Source organism: Hippoglossus stenolepis, chromosome 2, assembly GCF_022539355.2.
Source record: "Hippoglossus stenolepis isolate QCI-W04-F060 chromosome 2, HSTE1.2, whole genome shotgun sequence".
Lineage (NCBI taxonomy): Eukaryota > Metazoa > Chordata > Actinopteri > Pleuronectiformes > Pleuronectidae > Hippoglossus > Hippoglossus stenolepis.
Window position 1 is genome coordinate 7,568,166 of NC_061484.1, and position 27,257 is coordinate 7,595,422.

General features: G+C 41.3%; 1 protein-coding gene across 2 annotated transcripts; it reads left to right on the plus strand.

Annotated features, from left to right (window-relative positions):
• Positions 1 to 1,665: 1,665 nt before the first annotated feature.
• Positions 1,666 to 26,039, plus strand: rgl3a (ral guanine nucleotide dissociation stimulator-like 3a). 2 transcript variants are annotated; one of them, XM_035145376.2, is made up of 19 exons: positions 1,666 to 1,783; positions 2,285 to 2,323; positions 3,258 to 3,526; positions 10,813 to 11,102; positions 14,040 to 14,084; positions 14,324 to 14,493; positions 15,960 to 16,120; positions 16,215 to 16,523; positions 16,617 to 16,720; positions 17,454 to 17,538; positions 18,846 to 18,917; positions 20,261 to 20,347; positions 20,448 to 20,480; positions 20,576 to 20,697; positions 20,791 to 20,886; positions 21,131 to 21,266; positions 21,397 to 21,651; positions 23,413 to 23,527; positions 24,049 to 26,039. In XM_035145376.2, exons 3-19 carry the CDS (start codon positions 3,329 to 3,331, stop codon positions 24,201 to 24,203), a joined length of 2,433 nt encoding a protein of 810 aa, XP_035001267.1. In that variant the 5' UTR covers positions 1,666 to 1,783; positions 2,285 to 2,323; positions 3,258 to 3,328; the 3' UTR covers positions 24,204 to 26,039. The 2 variants fall into 2 exon arrangements, with proteins under 2 accessions (XP_035001267.1, XP_035001284.1); XM_035145393.2 differs by lacking the exons at positions 1,666 to 1,783; positions 2,285 to 2,323; positions 3,258 to 3,526 and adding an exon at positions 7,672 to 7,873.
• The last annotated feature ends 1,218 nt before the right edge of the window (positions 26,040 to 27,257 follow it).

The window sequence follows — 27,257 nt, forward strand, 5'->3', positions numbered from 1 at the left end:
AAAATGTCTTAACCAAAGATATTTTAACCAAAACGGGGTCCAAAAAAACCAAGACCAAAATAATCAATACCCGAAGAAACATGAGGAGAACCAAAAGCACAGGCACACACACCGTGGAACGAGAGAAACAAGATGAACAAGACTGACAAAGGCAAAGGGAAGCACAGAGATTTAAATAGAAGGAGGCAGGGGTGATTAAACACAAACTCGTTAGGAATAGGTGCAGACGAGAAAACAAGGCGAAGGGCAGAAATCAAGCTGCAGACACACAAGGAGCATAATCTTAAAATAAAACTGGAAAAGGAGAGCTCAGGGACAACAACTAAACACAAGGAAACCAAGGTAAAAGTCCATAAACTAAAGAGTCCATAACCAAAACAGTCTTCTTCAAAAGTTCATAGGAGCCAGGGCAGAATGGTGACAATGGCTTTAGATTTTTCTGTGTTGTTCCATGTTGCAGGTGCATGATAAGAAAAGCTGGATTCACTGAGTACGAACAGTTGTCACCCGCAGTGTGATCCTGTGATTTGAGCGTGTTTGATGAGAGGCCACATTAAAAGACAGCAGTGAGGTGATGTCGGGGGGTAAAGGACCAATAACAGCGTGTTCCTCCTGCACAGAGAGAGGGAGGACCATCCAACCTCGGCGTACATCTCGCAATGATGACTGTTGTATTATCACCAGCAATGAATCTCAAAGCTGATTGAAAGATAGAGGAGGGTTGTATCTGGAGCACGTGTAAAATGTCAGAGGGAAGCACGTTTTGTCTCTGTAGGAGGAGCTTGTTTTCCTTTTTAAGGTGGTCACATGTTTAGAAAGGTGATATTAAAAAGTTATCTTCTCATCAATCCAGATTCCAAGGCACCACTCTAACAGTTTCAATGTTCGTTCTACTCGTGGTAGAGATGATCAGATTGTTATAATCAACATTTCTGGCTCCAGTGAAGCACATGAGTTTAGTTTTGTCTGCGCTGAGATCTAAAGCTTCTGGTTATTAAGTGCAACTTGTAAATCAGAGAAGCAGTGTTGAAGGGATTTAACACAGAATGTATAGTACAAAATAGTGTCATCAGCATAAAATATTAAATAAATTAACATCACTATCCACCAAGGAGGTTATGTTTTCACCTCTGCCCGTTAGTTTGTTGGTTTGTTTATTCGTAAGCAATATTGTGCAAAAACTACTGGACGCATTAGCAGGAAAACTTGTTGAGGGAAGAACCAAATTAAATGTTGGTGCAGATCCAGGAATGGTCTTTCTCTTTTCATTGATTTCTCAGAGAATAATTCGTGGATCTTGATGAAAAACAATCATACATGTTTAGGGGACTGATATGAGTGTGTGTAATTTCGTGCAGATCTGATTAAAAAAAAATCCAGATCCAATGAATTCATTCTTTGTGGTTTCACAAGGGGACTTTGTTGGGGCACTGCAGAGGTATTTTTTTGTTAATTAAAGAACCTCCATAATGGGAGACACTGTCTGACCTACATGCACACAGTGCAGATCAGTCTGTATGGTGCATATGTATTGAAGAGGTAAACAAACAAGTAATTGGTGAATTTGTTTTCATCGACCAATCAGAGAGAGGGGGCGGAGCTGCGCTTCCTGGTGCTGAGTTTGAATGGGAGCCAGCAGCGTGACAGCGTGTTTCTCATCTGCTGCCAACCGTGAGTCGATCTAACGTGTCTGTGTGATCTCTGTGCGTTCATGTCGTCCAGCCATCATGGCGTCATGCGATCGCAGCTGGTCAGGAGCTGTTTATTCCAACACAAAACACAGGTAAGAAACATCAGCTCACAACCAACCAACTGAATACCAACAAGTCACTGACGTTCACATCAGAGTCACACTACAAAGTGTAACAGGGATGATCCTGGATGACTGTCCATGTTTTTAATCCGGATCAGAGCGTCCACATGTGTTAGAGAATGAAGCAGCAGGTTAATTCTAATGAGGAAGAGGAGGGGGGTGCAGCCACCTGGAACAATGGGATGTTCAATACAACAGAGTTGAGATAAAGATCTTTCTCAGATTGCATCTAGTCACTGAGAACATTCCAACACACATGCATGCACGCGCGCACACACGCGCACGCTGCGCTGCGTTAACACACTTGCCCACAGAGAAGCATCATCATCATCATCATCATCATCCACCCACAAACACAAAGCAGAGGCAGTTCGCTCTCAGTGACTCGATCCTGCAGTTTCACATTAGTCTCCGCATCAATAACAATATAGTGTTGTGGAGGAATACAGCTCTGACCGTGCTCTTCATCAGGATTCAACAACATGCTGCTTCAACTGAGGAACCATTACAGTTAAGTGACTGTTCTATGTGCTTTCTGACTTCATACAAAGTATAGTTTTAATAGTTATATTATATATAATATATATTTGTACCTGTATTTAACTTGCTGGGCTGCTGTGATATAAGAATTATCCACATCAATAAAGGGTTGTCTTATCTTATTTTTCTCAGGATTGATTTAAAAGAAGTAATGAGACGTATGTGCTTCGTATAGCAAATTGGACAATATGGAATATATATTATTTATAATAAATATTTTTTCAGTACGTAGAACATCGACCAGAAAGTGATCTCTCATAATATTTTTTATATTTTCAATAAGGGATTAAGATGCCAGTTAAAGATTCCCTAATTATTAATGTTACTCTGTATATAGAGTTTACACCGTGCCAGATTTGTAAATTCAGTCAAAACTATTCCAGCACTCTGACATTTTATACTATATTTAGGCTATATATATGACTATGTTAATTATATATCTGGAGTTGATTGCTGGCAACAATTTGTGTTACAAAGGAAACTTTGTATATCGTCTCCTTTGTAACACAGATTATTGGCAGCAATTCAAGGGACAAGTTGTCCATTCATGAAGACAGATTTGGTCTTTATGCTGGTTGTATGTTTTTTCTTTTCTTTATGAAGGGTCAGTGAATTAAAGTCACTTAACTCATAGTGGGTCGCTGCTGCTGCTGCTGCTGCCGTTAATGAATTGAGTTGGTCTGAGGCATTAACCTTATTTCTGTGCTACAATGGTAAATGTGATCATGAGACGTTCTTATTGAACGACCACTGACCCTGTTTTTAGAGCTGTTCTTTTTGTCTAATGGACTTCACATGACTGGAAACAGGAGATTTTTTGAGTACGGCGATGTTTGCAGTAAAGAGAGGATTACAGTAAAATGATGGTATGAGGAAACTACTCACGCTCTCCTCTCTGGCACAGATGAGGCAGCAGGTGTGGGAGAGATCTGACGTGAAGTGCGTGGGCCCGTGGTGTGACACAGAGCCGGGGAGATGAGGATCATTCTTCCGGCGTTTGGAGGCGGTGATGGAGGGGAGCCCCGCAGCCTCCGCAGCAAAATGGGCAGGATGGGCAGGATGAGGAAGCTGCTGTGGCTCAGGACCAATCCCTGTGTGGACGTGCACATGGACTCTGAGCCTGGCGTGTGGCTGAGGAGCTTCCAGTTGATAGACACTGATGCACAGTATGAGGTGAGTTATTGTTGACTGTAACAGCTTATGATTTACCGAATTTGTATCGGGTAAAATACAACACTGGCAAGACAGCGAAGTCAGAGAGTTGTTTGTGTGTTCATCGAACATGTTGCACCAGGAGGAAAACTTCTCTACCACCAATGGGAAAAGGAGACAATCGCCTTTTAGTGGGTTTACCCACGTTTTTAAAAAAAACACGAATATCTGCTAATTTTGTTGTAAAAGACGTACTAGTAGTAGGTCTTTCTAAAAAATAACATTCATCAGTGTCTGACTCTGGGTAACAAATTCACCCAAAACTACCCAAATACCTCTGAACTATCTCTTACCTTACCTCTGAACACATTAAACCTGTTCTATTTGATCTCCTTTTGATACCTTATGTATTATTTTTTCACTTCCCATCCCCAAGCCTCGCCTGAAAGGCCCCTGGAGAAGCCCTCCTCTCGCTTACACCTCTTTTACACCAAAATTAGCAGATATACAGTCTTTTAAATGCAGGTAAACCCAGTAAAAAGGAGATTGACTCTTTTCCTAGTGCCAGTAGAGGATATTCCTTTTTGGATTTTTTTGCACCAGTGCATTGTGTTTGATGTCACGAATGTACCGACAACTGAGCCGCTCTCTCACCTTGCTGAAACTGAGCCGCTCTCTTGCTCGTGCTTTCACCCGTGTGTAATGTTTCCATCACTGTCGATCTGAGCTGGAGCCGACAAAAACTCTTGTTAACTGCAGAGTCATTTGACCCGGGAGTGAATGCTGATTGAATCCATTCACACTGCAGACAAAAGCCGGATGTGAGCGAGTGTTAGTGGGTTTTTTGAGCAGTGGTAAAGAGGCTCGGCGCAGCTCTGCACCGGATGTCTCACATTTGTCCTTAATAATTGACTGAAAAGAGTAATTGAGTTTCCAGAAGAGTGTTTGATGAGTTTCCTGCTCACCTGACTTATTGGTTTACTGACAAACCAACACAAGAAACATGTATGTGTGTTGGCGTGGTCTTTGTTACACTACCTCTTAGATTAACTCTTCAGAGATGAGGTTACCACGTTCTCTAGGATTTATGAGTCACGAGGCTGATTTGACTGCTGATGTATCAGTATCACTCGATCTGTATCTGTGGCAGAACAGCCGTGTCGTATGTTCTGTGTCGTGGGAACTTCCACTATCGCTCCCACTCAGCTGGACATTATTCCACTCGCGACTCCAAGAAAGAATCTGAACAGACTCTCCAGGAAGTTTGCAGCGTTTATTGTATTTCCATGATTCAAAAAGCCCTTTTGGCCATTTGACGTTGTAGGGAAATCACTCCAACCATCATGTATGGACATCCTCTTAAATGACTAATCCAGGGGGTTTAGTCATGCTCTTGTTTGTGCCCTGCCTGCCACCACATCACCCATTCATGTGTCTAATCAGTAGTAATTGAGGTCTCTGCTGCATAGCGCTGTCTCTCCGCTCTTTTGTTCTGCCTCCGAGAGAGACTGGGTGGTACGGGCATACGTGGGAGAGTGAGGGTGGATGTTCAGTTCAGAGAGAGACAGAAACTCATTAGAGAAACAAAAAGCTCATTCTTCTTTTGGAGCTATCACGTCCCATCTGCTCTGCTTGTCAGTGTTACGATAATATTTAGCCTCTCATCAATTACAATTTAAGTCTATGAGGGAAATGTGTTTTCAGCTCTAGATTTTAATCATTTTTTCGAGATTTCTGCTTTCTTGGAGTCACAGAGTTGAGGTGACTCATTTCAGAGCACAGGCAGCAGACCTGTTTCGTGTGGTATGTGGTATGAGCAGGCACAAACGCCCACGAGGACAAAACCGTCCCGACTGGATTTTTGTTCAAGGCAGAGGCGCTGAAATGCAGTGTTCCTCGCATGTGGATGTTGGCCTTAAGTCAGCTTCCAGTTGTATAAGTCTTTTTTTTGGTATCTTACATTTGATCTCTTCCTGTTAAAGTATCGCTGGTGCTTTTATAGAGCTGGAAATACGCATCGCCTGTTAGAATGTGGAAAAAAGATACTGTTTGTAGAACTAGAATAACTTTTAGAGGGTATACATCGGCCACTTCATCACCACATTGTATATACACATTATATGGATCCACACCAAATTTCACCTGTTCATAGATATCAGCCCTCTACACATGCCTGATTTTTTCATTAAGATCTCTGCATTATTTCTTGAGAGACTCCCAAAAATTTTGAAAGACGCCTTAACTCACAATGTTAAAGACAGTGAAAAAAATTCCTGGATCCACCCCCCCAACTCCAAATTGAATAGGTTGTTTCTTCATCTATACCAGATCCTCCACCAAGTTTCATGGAAGTCCGTCTAGTATATTTTGTGTAATCCTGCTGACTAACAAACAAAGTCAAAAACATAAACTCCCTGGCGAAGGTAAATATGTTCATTGAAGTGAAACTCATCAAGTGGACCTATAGCTGGGAAATGCCCACAGTTTATGTGTCTTGGATCCAGTGTTTTGGTGACAATTTAAAAAAACAATGCAAACAATTGGCCTTCACACATGTATGTCAATGGACCATAAACTCAGTAGAGAACCTACATCCTCCTCCCTCTGAGGAAACCACATTTACATTCACTAGATCTGGATTTTCTGGATTTTCACTCATAAATATCATTCCCTTGACGGATTTTTCCCCCCATTAAAACTCGTGAATTATTCTCGGAGAAATCTACCAAAATGTTGAAAAACGCCCTGTGTCGCAATTTAAAAGAAAGTGAAAAAACATTCCTGGATCTGTACGAAGGTTTAATGAGTTCTTTCCTGAGTCATGTCCCACTCCTCCACAAAATTTAATGGAAATAGGTTGAATAGTTTTTGCATAATCCTGCTAAATAGCAAACAAGTGCAGAAGGAACATAACCTCCTAGGGAGAGGTAATAATAATTCATGATGCACTGTGTGTCTAATACAAAAACTCAATAAGAATACAGCAATGATGTTGGTCATAATGTGTGGGGTTGAAACTACACTTTTTATTATCTGCTTCCAAAAAAGCGAGGTTGGATTTATAAATCCAGCATAAATGACACAAACCATTACATGATCATCTCTAATTGGGAGTAGTGGCTCTCCTGGTCGACACCACACTGCTGAATGACTCATTAATGACGATATATTAAAAATCTTAGTATCAATGAATGAGGGAAGTCTCAGAAGTCTTGGGGGGGTCATCAAGATGTTTTTTGGCAAATCTGAGAATGAGCCTTTTTGCTTTTCTTGGTCAGCAGTGGTTTGTGCCTTGCCACTCTCCCATGGATGACTTTTTAAAAAAAAATCTAGAATAATACAACACTAACATGAAGTGAGGCCGGTGAGACCTGCAGGTCTTTAGATGGTCACCTGGGTTCTTTTGTGATGAATCATTGTGAGGGGTAAACAGCATTGCAGCCAAATCCAATACAATTAAAGTTACTGGGCGACCACTTATCCACATAACAGAAAAAACCCTGAAAATGCCTCCATACTACTCCTGTGCTGTCATCCAAGTGTCCGTGAGCCCCGACATTCAAATTCGATTTGAAACGAGGTCATTTACACTGTGTGTTTAACCTAAATTTTTTAACCTGAAAACTTGGTGTAAATGATGCTGTTTCAAGTCGAATTCGAATGTCGGGGCTCACGGACACTTGGATCACAGCACAGGAGCAGTATGGAGGCATGTTGTGTTTTTTTCTGTTGTTTTTTACGTTTGAAGAAGTGGTCGCCATTTACTTGAATCGTATTGGATATGGCTGCAACACTGTTTACCCCTGAAACTCTAAAAGTGTTGTCTGGACTCAAACACTTCACCCACCCCTCCATCAGCATAGTGCAAAGTAGATAATGAGGGGATTTTCATTTTGAGTTGAACCATCCCTTTTAATGAGCATTGTCCCTGTCAAATAAACAAATAAATGAAACGAAATCAATCCTACAGTTGAATAATCGATAATCCATTGAATCAGCAGTGACAATACCAGTTATTTTCACAGTTATGCCCTCGTGTTTGTTTATTTTTTTAATTGTTCTTATCCTCTAATTATCATTGGCTCGTACGATTAGCCCCGCCTACACCTGCCCTGGTAGGCCCCGCCCCCGCCGCATACCGCTCATTCCTCTCCCGTCGACTCGTCTTCTCTCTCAGTCGCTGCTCAGCTGCAGCTCCTGGACACGAGCCGACATGAAGGAGTGTGTAGCAAAGTGTGTGAGGACGGAGCCGACCTCCTGACCGCTGCCCCGCACATCTGTCCGCCTCATACAGCTGCGGGACCGCACACGCGTCACAGGGATTCAGCCACTCGCCAGACAAACATGGGGAAATGGCACTTATCTATGGTAGGTTTCTCTAGATTCTCCTTTCTGTAAGCGGGCTGTCCTCGACCAGAGACCCAGAGTCATTGCGAAGTCTTTTTTCATCTGTATTCCAGGTTTAGTTGTCAGCCACACGTGGACCTGGTTGTCTGTCTGGTCACCAGTTTAAAGACTGGTCTGAGATGCTCCAGTGGTGTCAGCCCACTGGTTTTAGTGTGGAGTTTGTCATCAGGTGTTTTCGCACACTGGCTGCTTCTTTTGTTTGCTGCTTCTGTGACAAATCCCACTTGTCTGTATGGACGCATTGTTTCCGATGGCAGTCCAGCGCTAGAGACTCATTCCTGGGCTGTGACTACTTGCTGGATGTGGGGTGACAGGCAGATATTATGACCAGCAGCGTGTTCCATTTTGACAACAACTCGTGTTTCTCAGCCTGGCTCCTGGGACGTGCACTGACACTGTCCATACATTATTATTATTATTAGGCTCACCTTGATTAAAACTTCCTGAAGTCTGATCCAACAGTACTACAATTAATCCTACCCCCTTGATGGTTAGAATGTAATTAAATTTTTTATTTTTATAAAAATATTTGTATTACTTATTTAGCCTACTGATTTAGATGTAGGCTAAATAATTAGATGTACAAAATAAAAGACACACCAGTCAAGACATGTAAATGTTACTTATTTCTAACATAATTTGCTCTGTTTAATCACTCTCTTTAACCTTAACTTGTTGTTTTTTTAATAATAATAATGATAATAAAATCTTTTTTTAGATTAAAACATTGTCCTCTTCAGTTACATGCCATGCAGGATTTACATTTATTCTCTTGTGTTTATCATCCAGTAACTTGTCAAGTGGTGTTTCAGTATGAATCCATCTCGCAGTTCTTGGTCATAGCTGAGTATAAGTGATCATCATCATCAATAGTATGAATATGAAATAAACTGTCATCTGGAGGTATTTGTTTTCTCCATTCTTTGCTGCTAAATTACAAGTGAAAAATTATCAATATTTGCCATGACTGTAAGATAAGAAATACTTAAGATTATCTTATGAAAATGGCAGGGGTGTGTGGTCCATTATCGGGCCATTTTGAAAAACATTTTTGTTATAGTTGTGTACAAAATTTAAGTTGTTACATAAATCATCATCTACAGAGACATGTTATGACAAATGAAAAAGTTCTGCGAACAATCTTTATCTGTGCCAAAGGGTGTAGTTTTTCTGCTTTATAGCAGTTATATGTCCAGCTTGTCTTGGCTTGTGATTGGTTGACACCACTCACTGAAAATATGTGTAATAGTGTGGAAATGTTACATGTTTGAAACCAACAACCTGGCGTTTCTGTGTAGCTGGTCAACCAACCAGATGTGCCTGCTGGTTTCTAGCTGTCAGACCAGCTTGTAACAACAATGGCTCAGATTTGGCCTAAATAATATTGATTCACTGTAAACAGCTGCATCTGGCTTCGGTGTTGTATCGGAGTTTTCCACGTACATTTATGTTTCCCCCTAACCTTATGAACCCAAACTTATCCTCACCCTAACACCCTGAAGGCAGCTAAAACATTCACACGTCACTGGGGTGCTGTAGTGATGATGGTTAAGTGATGGCAGTTGCTGTTGTGGAGCTGAAGCTCGAATAAATATCGTGACATTATAGTTTTCCAAAAGGATGAAATGGTTACATGTTAAACTGTGATACACGTCCCGATGGTTAGATTCACCATTTCAATCTTTTTAATCATCTAAAAATACTGCGGTGATTCGGTTGATACTCCCCAGCATCAACAATGGTTTAGAAAACACTGCTGATTAAACCAGTTGGATTTTCCAGTGTAACTATGTGACACCATTGCCTGTGTTTGTCTGTAGTTCAGGAAATGGTTGAACACAAATCTTGAGTCAGTCTAATTTGGTGTCAGGGGAACTGAATTTTGGAAAACACCGATTTTTTATTTGCTGTCATCAGCATTATCATGATGTGCTGAAATGACTTCTTTAGCAATCTAATATGTTAAATCTACCTCTGTGTATGAAATGTGCTTTAAAAATAAAATTGACTTGACGTCTTTAATGTTAACGTTGCAAGTTTGATATGACGTTATTTCATTTCGAATAAATATATGATTTAATTTGCATTTTGAACCTTTTCAGCACATTTTAACAATACGATGAGAATATGATAAATTCCGTCACTATAATCGTAATGCAATTTTTTTCCGCACCCTTTCATTTGTAGTTGCCCTTATCATTCACATTTTCCAGAGGCAGTGACACATCTAACAAAGACACTAACACATAGAGTGTGGCTGCTGTTGTCTGTAACAAGTACGAAGATAGAACTGAATTAAGAAAAAAAACTGGGTCATGGTTCAATAAATTCTCCCCCTGTTTGTTCATATGAACACATAAGGAAGTGAATGACTCTTTGCCAGCTCATGGGTCCGAGTGCCATGTCTACGTCAGAAACTGGGTCACCAGCAGAAGCTGAAGAATGAGGTTAATTGATGCTGAGTTTGACCCTTTTTAAATGAAATTGCTCATTTTGAAGGCTTATTGCATTTGTCATGAGGTATTTGTTGCAGATATGTGAGATTGTCGCAGTAATTCAGTTAAGTGGATAATGTTGAGGGAGCTCCGTGGCTGTTCAGGAAGATATAGTTGTAGTTATTAAGTACAGGAAGTTTGAAACATACAGAGGCTCCTTAGTTTAGCCTTCGCATATCTGCACAAATTAAGATCACGTGGAGAATGAAAAAGTGCACCACTACTATAGGATTCCACCATAAAGCTCAGGGAATTTGTGTTTTCCCATTATGTTTTTTTGACAAGCTCTTAAGTGTGTTACGTAGTCGTCTGTTTTACCTACATTATTATTTAAAAAAAAGGCAATATCAAGTATTTGCATGTGACATTTGCCAGATCTTGATGACCTTGCGTTCTCCCCTGCAGGACCCGGTGCAGGAGTGGGGGGAGGAGGAGGAGGACGGGGCCTTGTTTGGCATCACGCTCCGCAGGGAGCCCGTCCAGCCGAATTCCGAAATGCCAGAGCTGGCCACGGCCTTCAGCTTCGTCCAGTACCACACGGTGAAGGTGCGCCGGCTAAAGGCCGCCACCCTGGAGCGTCTGGTCACCCACCTGCTGGACCCTGACCACCAGGAGCCCGACTTCACCCGTGTCTTCCTCTCCACCTACAGGGCCTTCACCTCCACCAGCACCCTCATCGAGCTGCTGTTTCAGAGGTGAGAAGCTGTCCACACTGAGGCGCTATACAGAAATGTGTTGAACTGAGACATATGGCAACAAAAACCAGAGGGATTTTATAACATGACAAAATCCACTTATATACACATTTTAGGTGTAAAAATGGAATAAAACATTTAGTTTCATGGAGGATTGTATTACCTTCAAACAGAACCAGCTAACTGTTTAAAAAATTTCTAGTCTAAATCTTGATAAGACAGAAAAAAGTGCAGTTGACGTTTCAAAATTTTGTGCTCAGGAAAATCTATACAGAAGGCTAAACCATATGGATTTATGATAAATATTAACAAGGAAAAAAGTTAATAAAACAGTAATAATGGTAAAATAGTTTTTACAATGTGACGGATTTAAACTAACTTAGTACTTGAGCCTGGGAGCCTATATTTTTCTATGAAAGAAGAACAAGAAACTTCACATTGTGGTGTGTTCAAATGTTTCTGTCTCTGATGTTTTGTTACTCTGACTGGTTGTTCCTCTGCTCTGCGACTGTTGATAACGCCTTTGGAAATTGAAAATGGTCTGATGATGCCAGGCTTGGTGAAACTGAAAATAAGAAAAGTAGAAACTATTGAAAAGAATCAGTCTTTTTCATCTTTATTTGAATCAGTCTCGAGAACAAAGAAAAAAGAAGGATTCACAGGCTTCCTCTGAATGTACTTTACAGAGCTCCATCACAGCATGTTCTCGGTCTGTGTTCTCTGCAGAAGACATACCTGTTCTGGTGTGTGATACTATTTTTAAAAGGTGCAGATGTAAGTAGAGCATACTGTATGCAAAACCAAGTTCTATAGCATGGCCACATGGACACATCAATCTCCAAAGATAGAAATGTAACACCTTCTTTTACGTTGCCTCAGCTGTTCTCGAAGTGAGTCTCTATTGACGCTCTGCAAGTTTGACAGGTATTATTGTCATGAGCTCAACAAAGCCCCCCGGGAGATTTGTTCCATTACTGAATGGCCATGGCTACGCCCACCACGCCCAGCGGAGTGGTTTTTATATCTCTGGCATCGAGAATTGATTTGATTGAGAAATTACCTGCAGGAATGTCCTTTCTGCAACTAATACATGTTAGAGTTAGACGTAGCAAGACTCCTCTGTCATTAATCCTCTGTGGGGGAGACAATCCACAGAACTCAGTTCTTTGTCTGTTCTTCAAAGCTCATCTTTGCTTATTGTGCTGCAAATTGCTTCCCGTTATAAAACCGTTCTGTAGAGTTGTTGTATTGTGTCAAACAGTCGCCCTCATATCTCTGGTGCTGGTGGCAACAGGTTTCCTGTGAGGTCAGCCTCAGGACAACTTGGGAAGTGGGTTTTTCCTCCTTTGACTTGTAGTATTTTGTACAGGAAACATTTAGTTTTTTAAACCACCTGTACTGTAACTTGATAGGTGCTATTTGATTTTAATGTTGATGATTGTCATTATCTTATAACTTCCAAACATTGCACAAACACAGAGACTTCAAAATTCAGGTTCTTTTGTCACATTTTGATTAAACTAGTGCACTAACTGGTCTAAACCGCCCTGTTTGTAATAGACTGTTTTCTTGACTTCTGTCCTTAATGTTCTGAACTGATAAAATATTTCAGTCGGTATCAATAACTATCACATTAAATGTCACATTATTATGAGGTTTAAAAACCGATTTTTGCTCCTGGATGTAGTTTGGGGTTGAAAACTCTTCTTTATGAGAAGAGAATGATAAACACATGATAAACAGCAAAACAAACAATTCTGAGGTATTTGTATTATGTGTTATACCTCATCACTACACAATATATAAGCAATATGTCAATCAATATTTTTAATATTGCTATATATGAAAATTATATTGCAATGATTATTGACAGTATTGACTAACCCTAACCCAGCTCTAGTTCGAAAGCTTATATATTCTTTTAATAATACCCGTAGGTTACATTTCCACAGGATGAGCTGCTATAGACGATCAGTTCAGGGACATTTTCTGTCACCATGTCTCAGTGTTGTCCCACCACGAATATTTAGTTCCCAGGTCATTGGGCCTCGTTCACCAACTGTTCTCAAGAGGAAAAAAAAATCTTTAAACCCGTATGCAGTTTTTATGAAGATTCTGACGTTCACCAATGTTTTTCTTATCTGGGATCATCCAAGTGTAGCCTGTTAATTCTGAAAACGAGTTTATTTCTATCCTGAGATGAGAGATGGCTCAGGAGATGCAACCGCACTGCACCGCACCCAGGTCTGTGTGTGCACAGAAAACATTTTCTCTGAACCCGTCTTGGCATGTGTGGTCCTGATGGATCCTGTCTGGCTCAGGTCGAGTGTCCACAGATGCTCAGCTGATGGTTCACCTGCAGTGTTTCCAGTGATGCGCTGCTCCAGCTCAGATAACTCCTTCCTTTTCTTTCCCCTTCCCCCTCTCTCTTCTGTGTTTGACAATATTTATCTTGGCTTCAAATCGGAGATCAAACAATTTTTTTACTTCAGTTATGAATGTGTATCTACATTCCATGTATCGTTTTTTGGTATTTTATGTCCACTGCTGACACTTTATAACAGCTTTTTCCACGGTTTGAGTCCGGTGCGGCGGCGTCTTTAGATTTTCATTCAATCACTTCTGGCTTCTTAAATATTCTTTTCAGTGTCTGTGATTTCTGTGTGTGCACACGGCAATGCAGTCTCATGCCCTTTTTTTCATTGGTGGGGTGTTTCCCTATGCTAATTCAAAAAAATTCACGCGCTTTTAACTTACGAAGACAGGGCATTCATCAATATAAGATCACAGATGCGAACAATTAAACAAGCAGTATAAGAATGCGTCATAAATCTGACGTTTTCTTAGGAAACTAACCCTAACCTAACCTAACCCTAACCCAATAAGAAGATATTGGTGAATGAGGCCCTTTGATAACTGTGTTCTCCTTCCCAACAGAGACGACTCAATCGCCAACCTGGATAACACTGTCTGCCCTCGCAGGTGAGATTCATATAGTTTTGCCTTCAATCCAAATTGAGTTTGGATAATTTTGTGTAGTAAAAGCTTCAGCTTATATATTTGACTTCCTATGAACCTATAGATGCGTTTATGGGAGCATCAACTGGTGTGTTGACATTCAGGTCTTCCGATTTTTGTGGCACCTTCATCCAGCGTGTTTAGCGAGTTTTGCCTTTGTATACTTTCTGTAGAATCAACTAACCTCCCCTTCCTCCCCTCAGTACCTTACCCCCAGTGATTCGGCTGTGGCTGGAGGACTACAGTGAAGACTTCCATGAACCCCCCAAGTACCAGGCCCTCAGGCTGATTTGTGCGCACTTGCAGCATCGCCTCTGCTTCAGACGTCTGGCTCAGACTGCTGAGAGCCTGCTCAAGAGGCTCCAGGAACAAGGTATTTAGGAGGATGGGAGGTGCAGTTACGTATTGTCTGTTTGTCTCCTGCCACCACAGTGCATGACCTGCTGGTGATGGTGGTGGCTGTGCATGTGTACTGTCGATACATGATGTGTGTAATATGTATAAGAGATGGTATGGAGAGAAAAAACTTCATTTAGCATTTAAAGCAACTCAGTGTCTCAATATTCAAGATGTTCACTGTAATTGTCTCTTGAGCTGAACAGTGGAATGCCTTTGGCTGTGAACAAGGATCAGGGCTGTACATAAACATGTTAAGCACATAGCACTGGTGTTTCAGAGGTGGATAGTTATATAGCAAAGGCACCAAAGTTTAAGCACGATTACATTTCTGCTACCATCTTTTAAAACAATATAATTAAAGGTATGACTTGTTGCTTTCATGGCACAAATACCAACCATAAAACAAAGTTTTCAGATAAACATTGTCATTATTGCAGGAACATTATCACTGTATTAACATATTAATATATTTAAATTAGCAGTTCACCACCCTTTAAACCATGAATATACATATATATGCACAAACATTTCACAGAAGTCTCTTTGTCTGTATGTGGAATGCACATCTTGAGAAGCGTTCATCTAATCGGCTTTACACTTTGCATGTGTATTGTAAATTGCCCAAGAAAGTGCAGTGCTGAGTTTGGAAGTTTTAGAAACTTAATACATTAAATATTAAAAAAGGTTTAATAAAACAGGTTTCTGTAGCAGGCTGTGTGCCTTCTGAGTTGATCATGTCTTCTTCTACATTCCTCCCAAAAAACTACAGCAGCTGTCGGCAACTTATTTCACTATTTCACATATTGGACTGAGACACAGACACAAACTGACTGACCAGTTACCGGTGCAGATCTTCGTCATGGCACAACATTCACAGATTCACTTCCTGTTTCACAATTTGTCTTCAATGTTTATTTTGTTGCTGGGTTTTATATCCGGCTGAACTACAGAGCTTTTAATTTGAAAAGTTGTGAACTTGGGTCTGAAGATCGTGGCATTTGATAAAAAACATTGAACATAACATCTTCACTGCAGATAAACAAGGTAGGATGAACCCACTCTGACTGCACCATAGACTATAAACAGCTCTGCACACAACGTTCAGCACACAAACAATAAAAAGTGAATATTGTACAACTGTTTGAGGAGGACTCACTAATGACAAGGAATAAATCTGAAGTGGCTCCAGAGCATTAATAAACAGATTTAGAACAGGCACTGCACTCGTGTATATTAATAAAGAAATGTGCTTTACATGGCTCAATATGCTGAAATGATTCAGTGAAATGAAACCCGTTGTTTAACATATGGTGATAAAATATACCGGCACCATTTTTCTCTCCTATATAAGTGAGGCATTATTGCATGTTTGTCAATGTTTTGTGAAGTTTCCATGAGCAGCCTGTTTGATTTTCATTTATGATTTTATGTGTGTGACAGATTGCAACCGGTCTGCGTCACAGCACGGTGATAAATCATTGCAGCAGGATCCAGGGGATGAGGAGGACGGAGGTGACACGTCCGCTAAGGAGGAGGACAAACACAGCTTTATGGACTTCCCTGTTACAGAAATATCGGAGCAGCTGACCAGACTGGACGCTGTAGGTTTCATTAACAAACATCTGAAAGCTTATTTCCGCGTCACAGCAGGTCACTAACCCGCACTGTGTGTCCTTGTCATGGTCTTTCCCTCAGGATCTGTTTGTCAGAGTGGTGCCCTTCCACTGCCTGGGCTGCGTCTGGTCCCAGCGTGACAAGAAAGAAAGCAGAAACTTGGCGCCCACCGTCCGCGCCACCATCTTCCAGTTCAACGCCATCACCAACCGTGTCATCACCTCTCTCCTCTGTCCGTCCTCACCCAGCCCTCCCACTTCCTCTCCCATCTCATCGCCCATCTCCTCTCCCTTCCTGTACCCCTCCACGGCCCCGAGCTCACCTCGCTGCACACACGCCAGACCTGCCCACAGAGCACGCATCATTGAGAGGTGGATCACTGTTGCACAGGTCAGGGTGGAAAGTAATTTCATGTTACTGACATATATAAGTGTATGTATTTTTTTAAAAAGCATAACAAAACCTTTTTATGTGTCTGTGTAGGAGTGTAGAGAGTTGAAGAATTTCTCCTCTTTGAGAGCGATCCTGTCAGCGCTGCAGTCCAACGCTGTGTATCGCCTCAAGAAGACCTGGGCGGCCGTCAGCAGGTCAGCAAACCACTTCAAGACTCTGCAGGGTTGTTTTACTGAGAACATTGAGAACAGAGTTGTTTTAAATAAACCCGTGTTCATGGCACAAAATGAAAAATATTAGTGAAAACTGGCCGAGAGAATAACGATATTAAATCACCTTTGATATAGTCATCAGTACAGCTGCTTTCAGACATTTACTGAAGTCTGGATAATCTTCTGAAGTTATCCGGACGGGCTGAATATGACAAATATCTGAGTCAGTTGCCGCAGAAAATCTCCTGAGTTTAAAACTCTGGATGATGAACGAGTGGTCTCTTGTGAGAATACAGCAGGACATTCACAAGACGGGTGCAAAACTTTACTCCTCCGTGTTATGTGACCAACTGACTCCAAACCCGGGCTGGATTGTATTATTCTCCTTGAGAAAAAGGTTTGTTTTATTTACTCCGCCAGTGAAGTCATGTTTACATCAGCGTTTAGATTTTTTGATTGTTAGCAAGATTACTCAAAAAAAAAAGAGGGGTGGAGCATTACCCCCAAAAAACCTGATGAAATCTGGGAGAAGTTCAGATAGATGGAGGATTCAGTTAGTTTTTAACTTTATTTAACATGGCGTGATAGTGCGGTCACCTTGGCGGAGGTGTGCACTCTCTGGGTGCCTTTCTAGTTTTACATGAAACCTTTCTGAAGGTGAATTTTGACTATTGAAGGAAAGTGTCGTAACAGACTGAACCTGTTTTGGTTTCAGGGAGAGCGCGGCCACCTTCGAACACCTGTGTGACACTTTTCCTGATGAAAACTGTGTGTTGACCACCAGAGAGATCCTCGTGGAGGTAAGTGCATGTCTAATGAACGAGGGCAAGATCTGTTGAATTGGATTAAATTGCTCCATTGAATGAAGTGCAGTAAGAAAGTGTGAGCTTACTTTATGAATCAACAGGAGCTTTATTTGATGTCACTGTTGACATTTTTCACTATTTTCTGATATTTTATACCATTCACAATCTGTTGATTGAAAAGGAATACTAGAAAGTTGAAAACAATTGTTAGTTGCAGCTTCAGTGTATTGTGAAAAGTGTTATACACACGTCGGCCAATAAGAATGATTTCAAAAAAGGTTTTCCTGACCAGATAACAACTAGAATGACACTCATTAGAATGCAAACCTCCACCAAGGCCCAACAGTCTCCTTATGAAACCTCATTTAAATTCACATCGTGATTTTTATTTGGATCTGAACCAAATTTCACACACTCATAAATATCAAATGAAAAAATGCCAGATTTATTTTCATCAAGATCCCTGAATCAATCTTTGAGAAATCAACACAAATGTTGAGAATCACCCAATCTAACAATGTTAATAAAAAGTGTGTGTGTGTGTGGGGGGGGGGATCCTGGATTTGCCCCCTGATCCGGATCTGCACCAAAATTGAATGGGTTCTTCTCTGACCTATACCAAATCCTTCCACCAAGTTTTGTGACAATCTGTCCAATAGTTTTTGTGTAATCCTGCTGAATAACAGACAAACAAACGGCAATGAAAATATAACCTCTTGGTGAAGGTAATAAATCCAAAATGCTGGATGTATTATGCAGGAAATGGCCTAGTAGTTAACTGGTTGTCCTTAATGGTCTAATCTCATCTTTTGTTTTGTGTGCTTTTGTCACCTTAACTCATGAGACTGGATGTGTGTTTGGTGTCCAGGCCTCTTGCTGCTCTGTGTCCTTTGTCCGCACTGAAAAGCAGTAGATATGAATGTGTGTTTAGTGATTATTACTCTTATCAGCTGCCGAGTCTCTAAAGAATTATCAAAATGCCATTCTTCGTACCCAACACTAGTAGAAATAGCTAGCTGGACATAAGCCGAGTTAATAAGCAGTTATTGATTTCATGAGAACATTCTGTCTGATACAGTACACACCTCAGGCCATAAATAACACAACAGACTGTAACCTTGTGGACGGGACCGGCTCTGAACAATAGTTGTCACACTGCCCGACACTTCAACACCCAGCAGCAACCATTTATCTAGTGTGTCCGAGTTTTGTCATCTCACGCCAAGCTCTCTAATATTGACACTGAATTTCTGTTGTTTTGTTCTATAAATACTAATATTACTGTCGCCCATTTCCTTCAGGATGACAGTCCCTCAGATAGCAGCGTCACCGCGGGCTCTAAACCGCGGCTCTGCTCAACGTCCAAACAGATGGTAAGAAAAATAACCTTTTGGTTTGGAAATAACCTTGTGGTTCCTCAGTTTTAAGTTTTGACAACCAAAGTGAAGTGACTGTTTCAGCTGCACCAGTCAGTAAAAACTGAAAGGAAGAGGTATTATATTTGTGTCTGCCTGCGTCATCACTTGTGCTTCTCTAAAAGTCACATGTTCTCAAGCTGGTTTACTTTGCTTAAATAGACGTCAGTTCATTCCCATTTTCCTCTTTGTTTCCAATCTGTTCTTTTAATAGAAAACCACTCGTATAACAGGGTTGGTGTCAGATGTTCGTAAATCTGTTACACACCCACGTACCCCTCCCTTGCCCCATGCCATCGTTCATCATAATGATTCATTGTACTCGTATGTACTGTCATATGCCAATTCCCAGCACCCAACCCTTAACCTGAACTGGTATCACTGTTGGTATTCTCCTTTAAATAAAAGCTGACGTGCGTGCATTGTTTCCCACAGCTTGCCAGTTTACTCAGTCTGGGTGGGGCTGTGTATAAATGTTTTACAACCCAATCTTCAACCTGTTTTAAATGATTTGATTTTTTAAAAATCTTTTAATCAGTCTGTGTTTCTCTATCCGTTTTATTTTTGGATTCTTATTGTCATTACATTGGGGCGATCTCAGTAACATCGTCTGCTCAGACTCAAGAGTCGTATTACTCCATTTAATATAAGGAATTTGTTATTTCTTACTTCAATCTAAGAATCTGGCTCGATCCCAGAGGTTTAGCTTGACTTTTCCACTAGCCAGGGCTACGGCCATAGGCAGTAGTGATGCACACGTTGCCTCATAAAATATTATGGTTGGCTGTACTACAATTACAAACAAGACCAACATGCAACTGAGAACTGATAATCTACAAACACCTTCGTCAGAATTTATTTCAGTTCACTCAGCTTGGCTGTGGGAAAGACTACGTATACCTCTGTCTATAGTTTGAGTACTCGGCTACTTCACCATATCTTCAATTGTAATCTGTTTTTACTTGACATAGGTTTTAAATCAAATTTATTATGGTCTTAAAAAGTCAACAATGTAGAATTTTCAGTTATATCATAAGCTTCATCATGTGCTATCAGAGAGCTAGTAGCAATGCTGTGCAGTTATACGATAACTTACTTATGAATTTTAATAATAAAAAAGTATAATTTTGTACTTTTTGTACTGCTAATCCCAACAAGTTTTACTCCAAGAGAGAACAATTAGGAGATCACTACCCTCATATCTGCAACGTCTTGCCAATGCATTTTATTAAACAAAAATAGCTAAATGTTTATTCTATTTTTTTTCAGTTGTAAACTCATGGTTTGATTATTGTTCCCAGAACCTGAGCAGTGGAATTGTGCCGTACCTGGGCACGTATCTGACCGTCCTCACCATGCTGGACACAGCACTGACTGACACATTGGAGGTGAGGACACATCACACCCACAGACCAAGCTGTTGTTTGCATTTTATCTTTTTATCACACTTGACGCCATATTGAACTGGTTGTTCTTCCCTTCTCACAGGGTGGACTCATCAACTTTGAGAAACGCAGACGAGTAGGTGTCGCCTCCTGGTGGTGTCTTGTGTGAATGACTACCAACACGCTCCACTTTTTTTTGATTTCATGGTCTGTTCTTCTTCTGTTTTCCAGGAGTTTGAGATCCTCTCCCAGATCCGACAGCTTCAGGCTTCCTGTTCCCACTACAGCCTCCCGGTGAACCCTCGTATCACAGCCTGGCTGCAGGCGCACACCCTGCTCACAGACCAGGAGAGGTGGGACACGCACCGACACCCCTGCAATAAGATATAAATGCAATCATCGCTATTGTGTCATATCTAAGAGTCTGTTTTTTTGTCTTTTTGAAGCTATGAGCTGTCCCGAGACCTGGAGCCTCCAGTTGACCCGTGTCCCAGCTCCCCCAACTCCTGGAGGAGTAGTCTGCTCACGAAGAAGCTCGCCTCGTAAGACTGAGCAATCAACTTTATATAAAAGCTGTCAAAACTGAATGTCTTTCAATTTATTCAGAATAATGTAGTGGTAAATAATGTCTGTATGAAAAAACACATCGTTATAGACAATTGTGGCCCAGAATTGTTTTAGATTTAAAAACAGAGATAGATGTACTTTATTGATGACTATTTTCGTGGCACTTGTGGTTCTTCAAACTTATTTTTACTATTCAGTGATTATAAATTGTGTGTGCAGGTTGCGAACGGCCAGTGACAGCTCCATCAGGAAGACCCATGCTGATCAGATCAGTGTGTCGTCCTCTGGCTCCAGCAGTTCAGACATGGAGGACCTCTCCGCCCCTCAACCTTCCCCCCTCAGACTCAAACTCAAGGTACAAACACCAACAGCTTTGACTCTCACATGTTTGTGAACCGCAGGGACATTGGTTGGTTTACACATTTGGGAAACTGGCTTGAAATTGGAACAAAATAAGCATATTTTCTCCTCTGTCCTCCCCTCAGTCTCTGTCCGGTTCTCTTCTCGACGTAGCCGAGGACTTCTCCTCCTCCTCTCCCAGCCTCTCCACCTCCTCCTGCAGCTCCTCTCATCCGGACCTCAGCTCCTCCTCTCTGGCGCTGAGCCCCGAGTCGTCGTCATCATCCAGCTGCTCGTCTCAGGCCTCGCTGCCCGTCTACAACAAGCAGGTCGCTGACTCATGCATCGTCAGGGTCAGTGTGGAGTCTGTCAGCAATGGAAACGTCTACAAGAGCATACTGGTGAGGGCAGGGGTTTTGTAATCGTGTTTTTTTCTGTCTGTTGTTGGCTGATTTAGTTTGACACTTCCTAAAAAAAGAAAAAGCAGAAGAAACAAAAAAGAAAGCAGAAGTGGGAGGGGTTTGTGTTGGTTAATGACCTGTCATCCAAGAGCATTTAAAGCAAGGTTACCTTTGACCAACTTTTCTACAGCATTTTGTCCAAGATAATAAATCTTAACTGTTGAGCAGTTTTTACTGACATTTGCAAACACTATAAACTGATTTAAACCAGGATTTATGAAGGAATCGTTCATCTTGTATCAACATAATCAGTTCACGCAGATCTCTTATTTTCACTGTCTTTAGTCAATTGACTTTGTTCTGTCACTCAATGTATTCAAAATGTAATGATATTCAGTGCAGGTAGATGGTGCTAAATATCAAGTCAACAAATGTCATGTAACCAGCAAATGATTGGATTACATAAGTTTCTACTGGCACCACCCTTTGGTCCATTTTCATGATTTAGCCTTCGCACCGACATTAATCTATTTAAAAAAAACGTTTGTAAAATGCAAGCTATCCATTATAAGTTGAAAACAACAACAAAAAGTAACTGAAAAGAATGTCTCTGCTCCGTGCTGCAGCAGAGAAGAGTCGTGTCACAGGAATCTTATCACGTGATGAGTTATTGGAAATATTTGGAAACATTTTGTATTTAACGCACATACCGAAAAAGGAACCTGATAACATTGGCGATGCAATCTGCAAACTATGTGGTCTGAAGGACAGGATCTCGAGGTAACACTTCGAATCTCAACACACACACACTCACTCAACGTTGACAGTGAGACTGCCCGCAGTGAAATCTAATATTACAGATCAAAGTGCTCTACACATACTGAACGGACCCATGTCTTCTCTTGTATAATGTCTGTCTTGGGTAATCAGTAACACTGGTGTTGTCACAAGTTTATTACAAAATTGGAAACTTTCCACATCCTGTTATCTCTATTAAATATACAATACAAATACAGTAATAGAATGTCACTCAGTGGAGTACATACCTCTGCCAAGGCCCAACAGTGTCGGTAATATGTCGGTCCCATAAAAAGGCCTTTACTTGAAACCAAGGACAGTCTCGCAACGTTAAAGAAGGTGAAAAAACCACTGATCGGGATTTGCACCCAAACGTAATATGTTCTTCTTTGGTTCGTGCGTTTTCAAATTTCTTGGGAGTAGGTTGAGTTTTTGTGAAATCCTATTAACAAACGAACACAGAGGAAAACACAACCTCCTTAGCGTGGATGTTACCAAGGTGAGGAGCAGCACCTCCCTGTATTTCATCGTCCTCCCTCTTGAACAGTTAAATAAGGCCTGAGCATGTCTGATATGTATTCAGGCTTGAGTCCACTTAAGCACAGTTCAAGCACCTGCATTCTATAGGGAAACTCGATTCTGGGGTCATGAGAGCACAGCTGTTTGGAGCTGGATTTAAGAGGCTCTCAATAGTTGAGAAAAGCATTCTGGGATACATTTTTTAAAATCAGTTTTGAGACCTACCTGCTTTGTTGAAGTTCGTGAGGTGGTCTGAAGTGTGTGTGTGTGTGTGCATGCTCAGAATAACTCAACAACAACTGGATTTACAATGATAACATAACATAATAAATAATAAGTGTAAAGTCTGAGGGGGGCTGGATACTTTCTGAATGTGCTGTGCATGTCAATGACCTCAGCTCATAATGAAAGGTATTGAGTGTCAGTGTGATGTGTCCTCTCCAGCTGACCAGTCAGGACCACACCCCTCAGGTGATTCAGAGAGCTATTGAAAAACACAACATGGAGGACGTCAGCTGCCACGACTTCAGCCTCTGCCAGATGCTCCACAACGGAAAAGGTGAATATCTGCTCTGTCAATTCGAGGTAGCCGTGTAAATTGCTCACAATCTGATTGACTCTAACACGTCTTTGTCTAGAATAGGATTCTCCAATGATACTGTATTTATAACTTTTTCAAATTGTATTAACTGGCATAATTAATGCCAGTATTTAATTCGAAAGCAGGGAACGTTTTGGCCTTTTTTTTAATGTGTTAATAACAAACAGCAGGAGATCCACTGTAGAGGAAGCCATGATACGTTCCTTCACCGACACTGCCTATAAAATACTATCATCCAAATCAGCTGCAAGACATGATAATGCTTTCAGAAAGGGTAAAAACTGTCAGCTAGAAAATAACAAATGCTCCTCCCTGCCTTCAGTTATGCTGTCATTCTTTCCAAACAGAGTTAAAGTGGAGACATTTCAGACAATTGCTCGCCTCATAATAAATCTTAGAGATGTAGTACGGGAAGTAGAAGTAGACTAAGAGGAAACAAATTTCAACACCTCATCACCTCATCTCTCTTTCTGCCTCAGAGCTCCAGATCCCCGACAAAGCCAATGTGTTCTATGCCATGTGCACCACTGCCAACTATGACTTTGTCCTGCGCCAGCACTGGAGGAGCCACGGGAGACATGCTGGCTCTTCTCTCAGCCCCGGAGCTCCAGCCAAGGGTCGCCACGCCAAGTGATAAGCTACTGCGGGTTCGAAATACAACTGGGACACGGACAAGGTGCTCATCTGCAACAACAACATGTCTGTGGTTGTGTGTGTATCCTCTGATCGCTGTGTGGTCGTCAGTGGAGAGCAGATAGTGTATGAGCTGCTCCGCCACTGAGAAGCCCAAGAAACCTGAGAGCTCCGACTCAAAATAATGACCTGAGGGAGTGTTTTTCAGCGTGAGGTCGTCTGCACTGGAAGCAACGTTGAAATGTTTCACATCACACAGTATTCACGACTGTGAAGAGTTTGAGGAGAATGTCCTTGTGAAAAGAAGAGAGACACCAGGAAGAACCTGAGGAGATATTTTGGTATTCTCTGATTTTTATCCGGACAGTGTTTGGATAAACAAGACACATTTACCCATGAACACACTTTTGCCACGTTGTGAATTGTAACTCCCGGTTCACCCTGGACGAACACATCCACGTCAGCCAGTTACAGACGTGAGGAGCAGCTGGTCTGAGGAAACATTGCTGTGTCATGTCAGTGGAACATGATGAATGTGGCTGCGTGGCTGCAGAGTGAGGCCGTCACGCTGGGACGCTGCTTCAACCCGTTATTTCCAGCGTGTGTTTTGTTGGATGAGTAACAGGAGCTGCTGGGTTTCTCACCAACACTAAACACCATGAAGAAAAGTTACTCAGAAGGACTTATTATGGGATGTTCACAGTCCGAACAGATCTGGGTCAAATGTGACCCCCCCTGCCCGCCACTCCTGTTCTGTTGTTCTCTAGCTGAGAATTTAAATGTTTTAATTTAACTTAATGTAATTTTATCAACTAAAATTATTTAATGCATTTCAGTATTCAGCTTTCAGAGCAAACGTGGTAATGATAACGATGTTTCTGTTTTATATGTTTTAGTTTATTTTAGATCCACACTATTCTTAGATGTACATGTCTGAAACTTTGGTGTCTAATAAGCTCAACTGAAGATTGTGTGAATGAAGAGAGCAGATTGTTACCGTCTGCTGTTGTTGAATGAAGGAGACTTTATGTGAATGCGTGTTATAAAACTTTATGTTCAGTGTTGTTGTCTGGAAAGTCCACAGAGGAGCCGACATGTTGACATGGAGGTGTCTCTGTTACTCACTGAATGAAGGCTGGGATTCAGGCGAGGCTGCTGATCCATTTTAACAAAAGCACAAGAATAGGCCCTCTGCTGTAAACGGACTATGGCTAACTCCACCTGTCTACGTGAAAATGCTGTGAACGAGATTTTAACGGTTCTTGTACGTGAAAAAGAAACGTCTCAGTACGTGAACTGATGTGACTTATACATGATCGTCTCAGTGATGTGAAACCCTCCTCCAAAGTTTCCAGGGAACTTTCTGCGAGTTCTAATAGAGAGTATCGATGATATAGTCCCAACAAATTTTTTTTAAGATGTGCACATGATGGTGAAAACCCTGTTGTGTTAGGAGCAGAGTTTTGCATCACTGAGTCCAGTTTAAAAGATACTGTGGTTGTGGAATGTGAGGTTAAAGTTTGGTAATGAGCTGTGGCAGCTGCAATATATGAAGGAAGAGTCTGTCTGTCTGTCTGTCTGTCTGTCTGTCTGTCTGTCTGTCCGTCCGTCCGTCGACTATAATTAGTAGACTGTTGTCAATTATTGTCAATTATCCTATATTATGTGTTTGATACAAAAGTGAAGTTATCAACATTGTGCACACAATAATTTTGTCTGATGTGTCTTTGTTTTTTTATTTTTATTCCAACAGATTCTTTATTTTAAAGTTTATTCTAAGCACTTGTTGTATATAATTAGCATTAAATGTCCATTAATAAAGTCACTTTACAATTTACCTCTGTGCCACAATCTGGTATCAACCTGAAATCAACTGTGGTGGTTAATATCTAAGCTAATAATTATATAATGGATATGAACTGGGGTTTTGTAAGTCAGTGTGGGTGTGTCATTTCATAACTGAAACTGAGTGGATAAACATGGCATAGTTTGACCGCTAGAGGGAGCCTCACACAAGTACATTGCATGTTTTGTCCTGCTCAGTTCCTCCAGGTTCCATTCAAAAACAAACAACTGGTTCATTCCAGAGTCAAGTCTTTATAGCAGTGACCTGTATTTTGTCCAACGTGAAGCAGATTCAGATCAAATCCTTTTGGGGGAAACAATGTTGTTGAAAGAGATCAGACGGAGATAAAAGTCAAACCCACGTCCGATCATCAGATTGAAGCTGCAGCTGGAGCAGAATGAGCAGAGGCGGGTTCAGGTCAGCGAGGTCGCTTCCCTGCCTCTGCACCATGATGAAGCCTTGAGCAATGTGGGAGGTCAAAGTTCACGGTGACAGATGTGTTTGTGTGTGTGGTGGTGGTGGGAAGTTGTGACCTGTGTCCAGTTTCCGTAGTTTTGAACACACTTCTTGACAATTTAACGTCTCTCCCAGAGTGTGGTGAGGTTTCTAAGAACTCCGCGTTCGGAGGCAAAGAATAACATACTTTATTATTTCCTCCTCTCTGCTTATCTTGAACGACGTGTTTCTTTCCTCTGCTCTCCCTTTTATCTCAGAGCCCTGTTGCTTATGTAGCCTGTGTTTACCTGTGTGTTCATTATGTGGAGCTGCACTATGCTTTGTATTCATTAGTATATCTACATACATCAAATGGTAAACATACCTCATTCATATGTGAGTCATTAGCTATAGATTCACTGCGTCTCTCTTCTAGTGCCGCACGTCAATCCTGTCCTCACCTCACTCTAAACCAGGGGCGGATTTAGGGGTGGGGCCTGGGGGGCACTGGCTTCACATAAAATCTGGTTGGCCCCTGAGGGGCCTCTACCCTGCCAGTAGTCTTTAAATAAATAAATAAATAAACTAGTCACCCAGGGACAATACTAACAATATGGATGTTGGACATATAATTGGCCCCTTTATGGCCCCCAATTCAGAAAAATCCTAGATATTCCCCTGCTCTCAATTGATTACTTCTATCACATTAAGAGAATTCCCAACAACAAAGATGTGATTTTCCCTATGAGGGCAGAAGCCGTTTTTTTGATGTCC

Bases quoted from the DNA above. Each gene is read 5' to 3' on its own strand.
- rgl3a (XM_035145376.2), top strand. From the start codon at position 3,329: ATGAGGATCATTCTTCCGGCGTTTGGAGGCGGTGATGGAGGGGAGCCC. The intron at 3,527-10,812 runs GTGAGTTATTGT...TCTCCCCTGCAG, and splicing joins ACACTGATGCACAGTATGAG to GACCCGGTGCAGGAGTGGGG. The intron at 20,481-20,575 runs GTAGGTGTCGCC...TCTGTTTTCCAG, and splicing joins ACTTTGAGAAACGCAGACGA to GAGTTTGAGATCCTCTCCCA.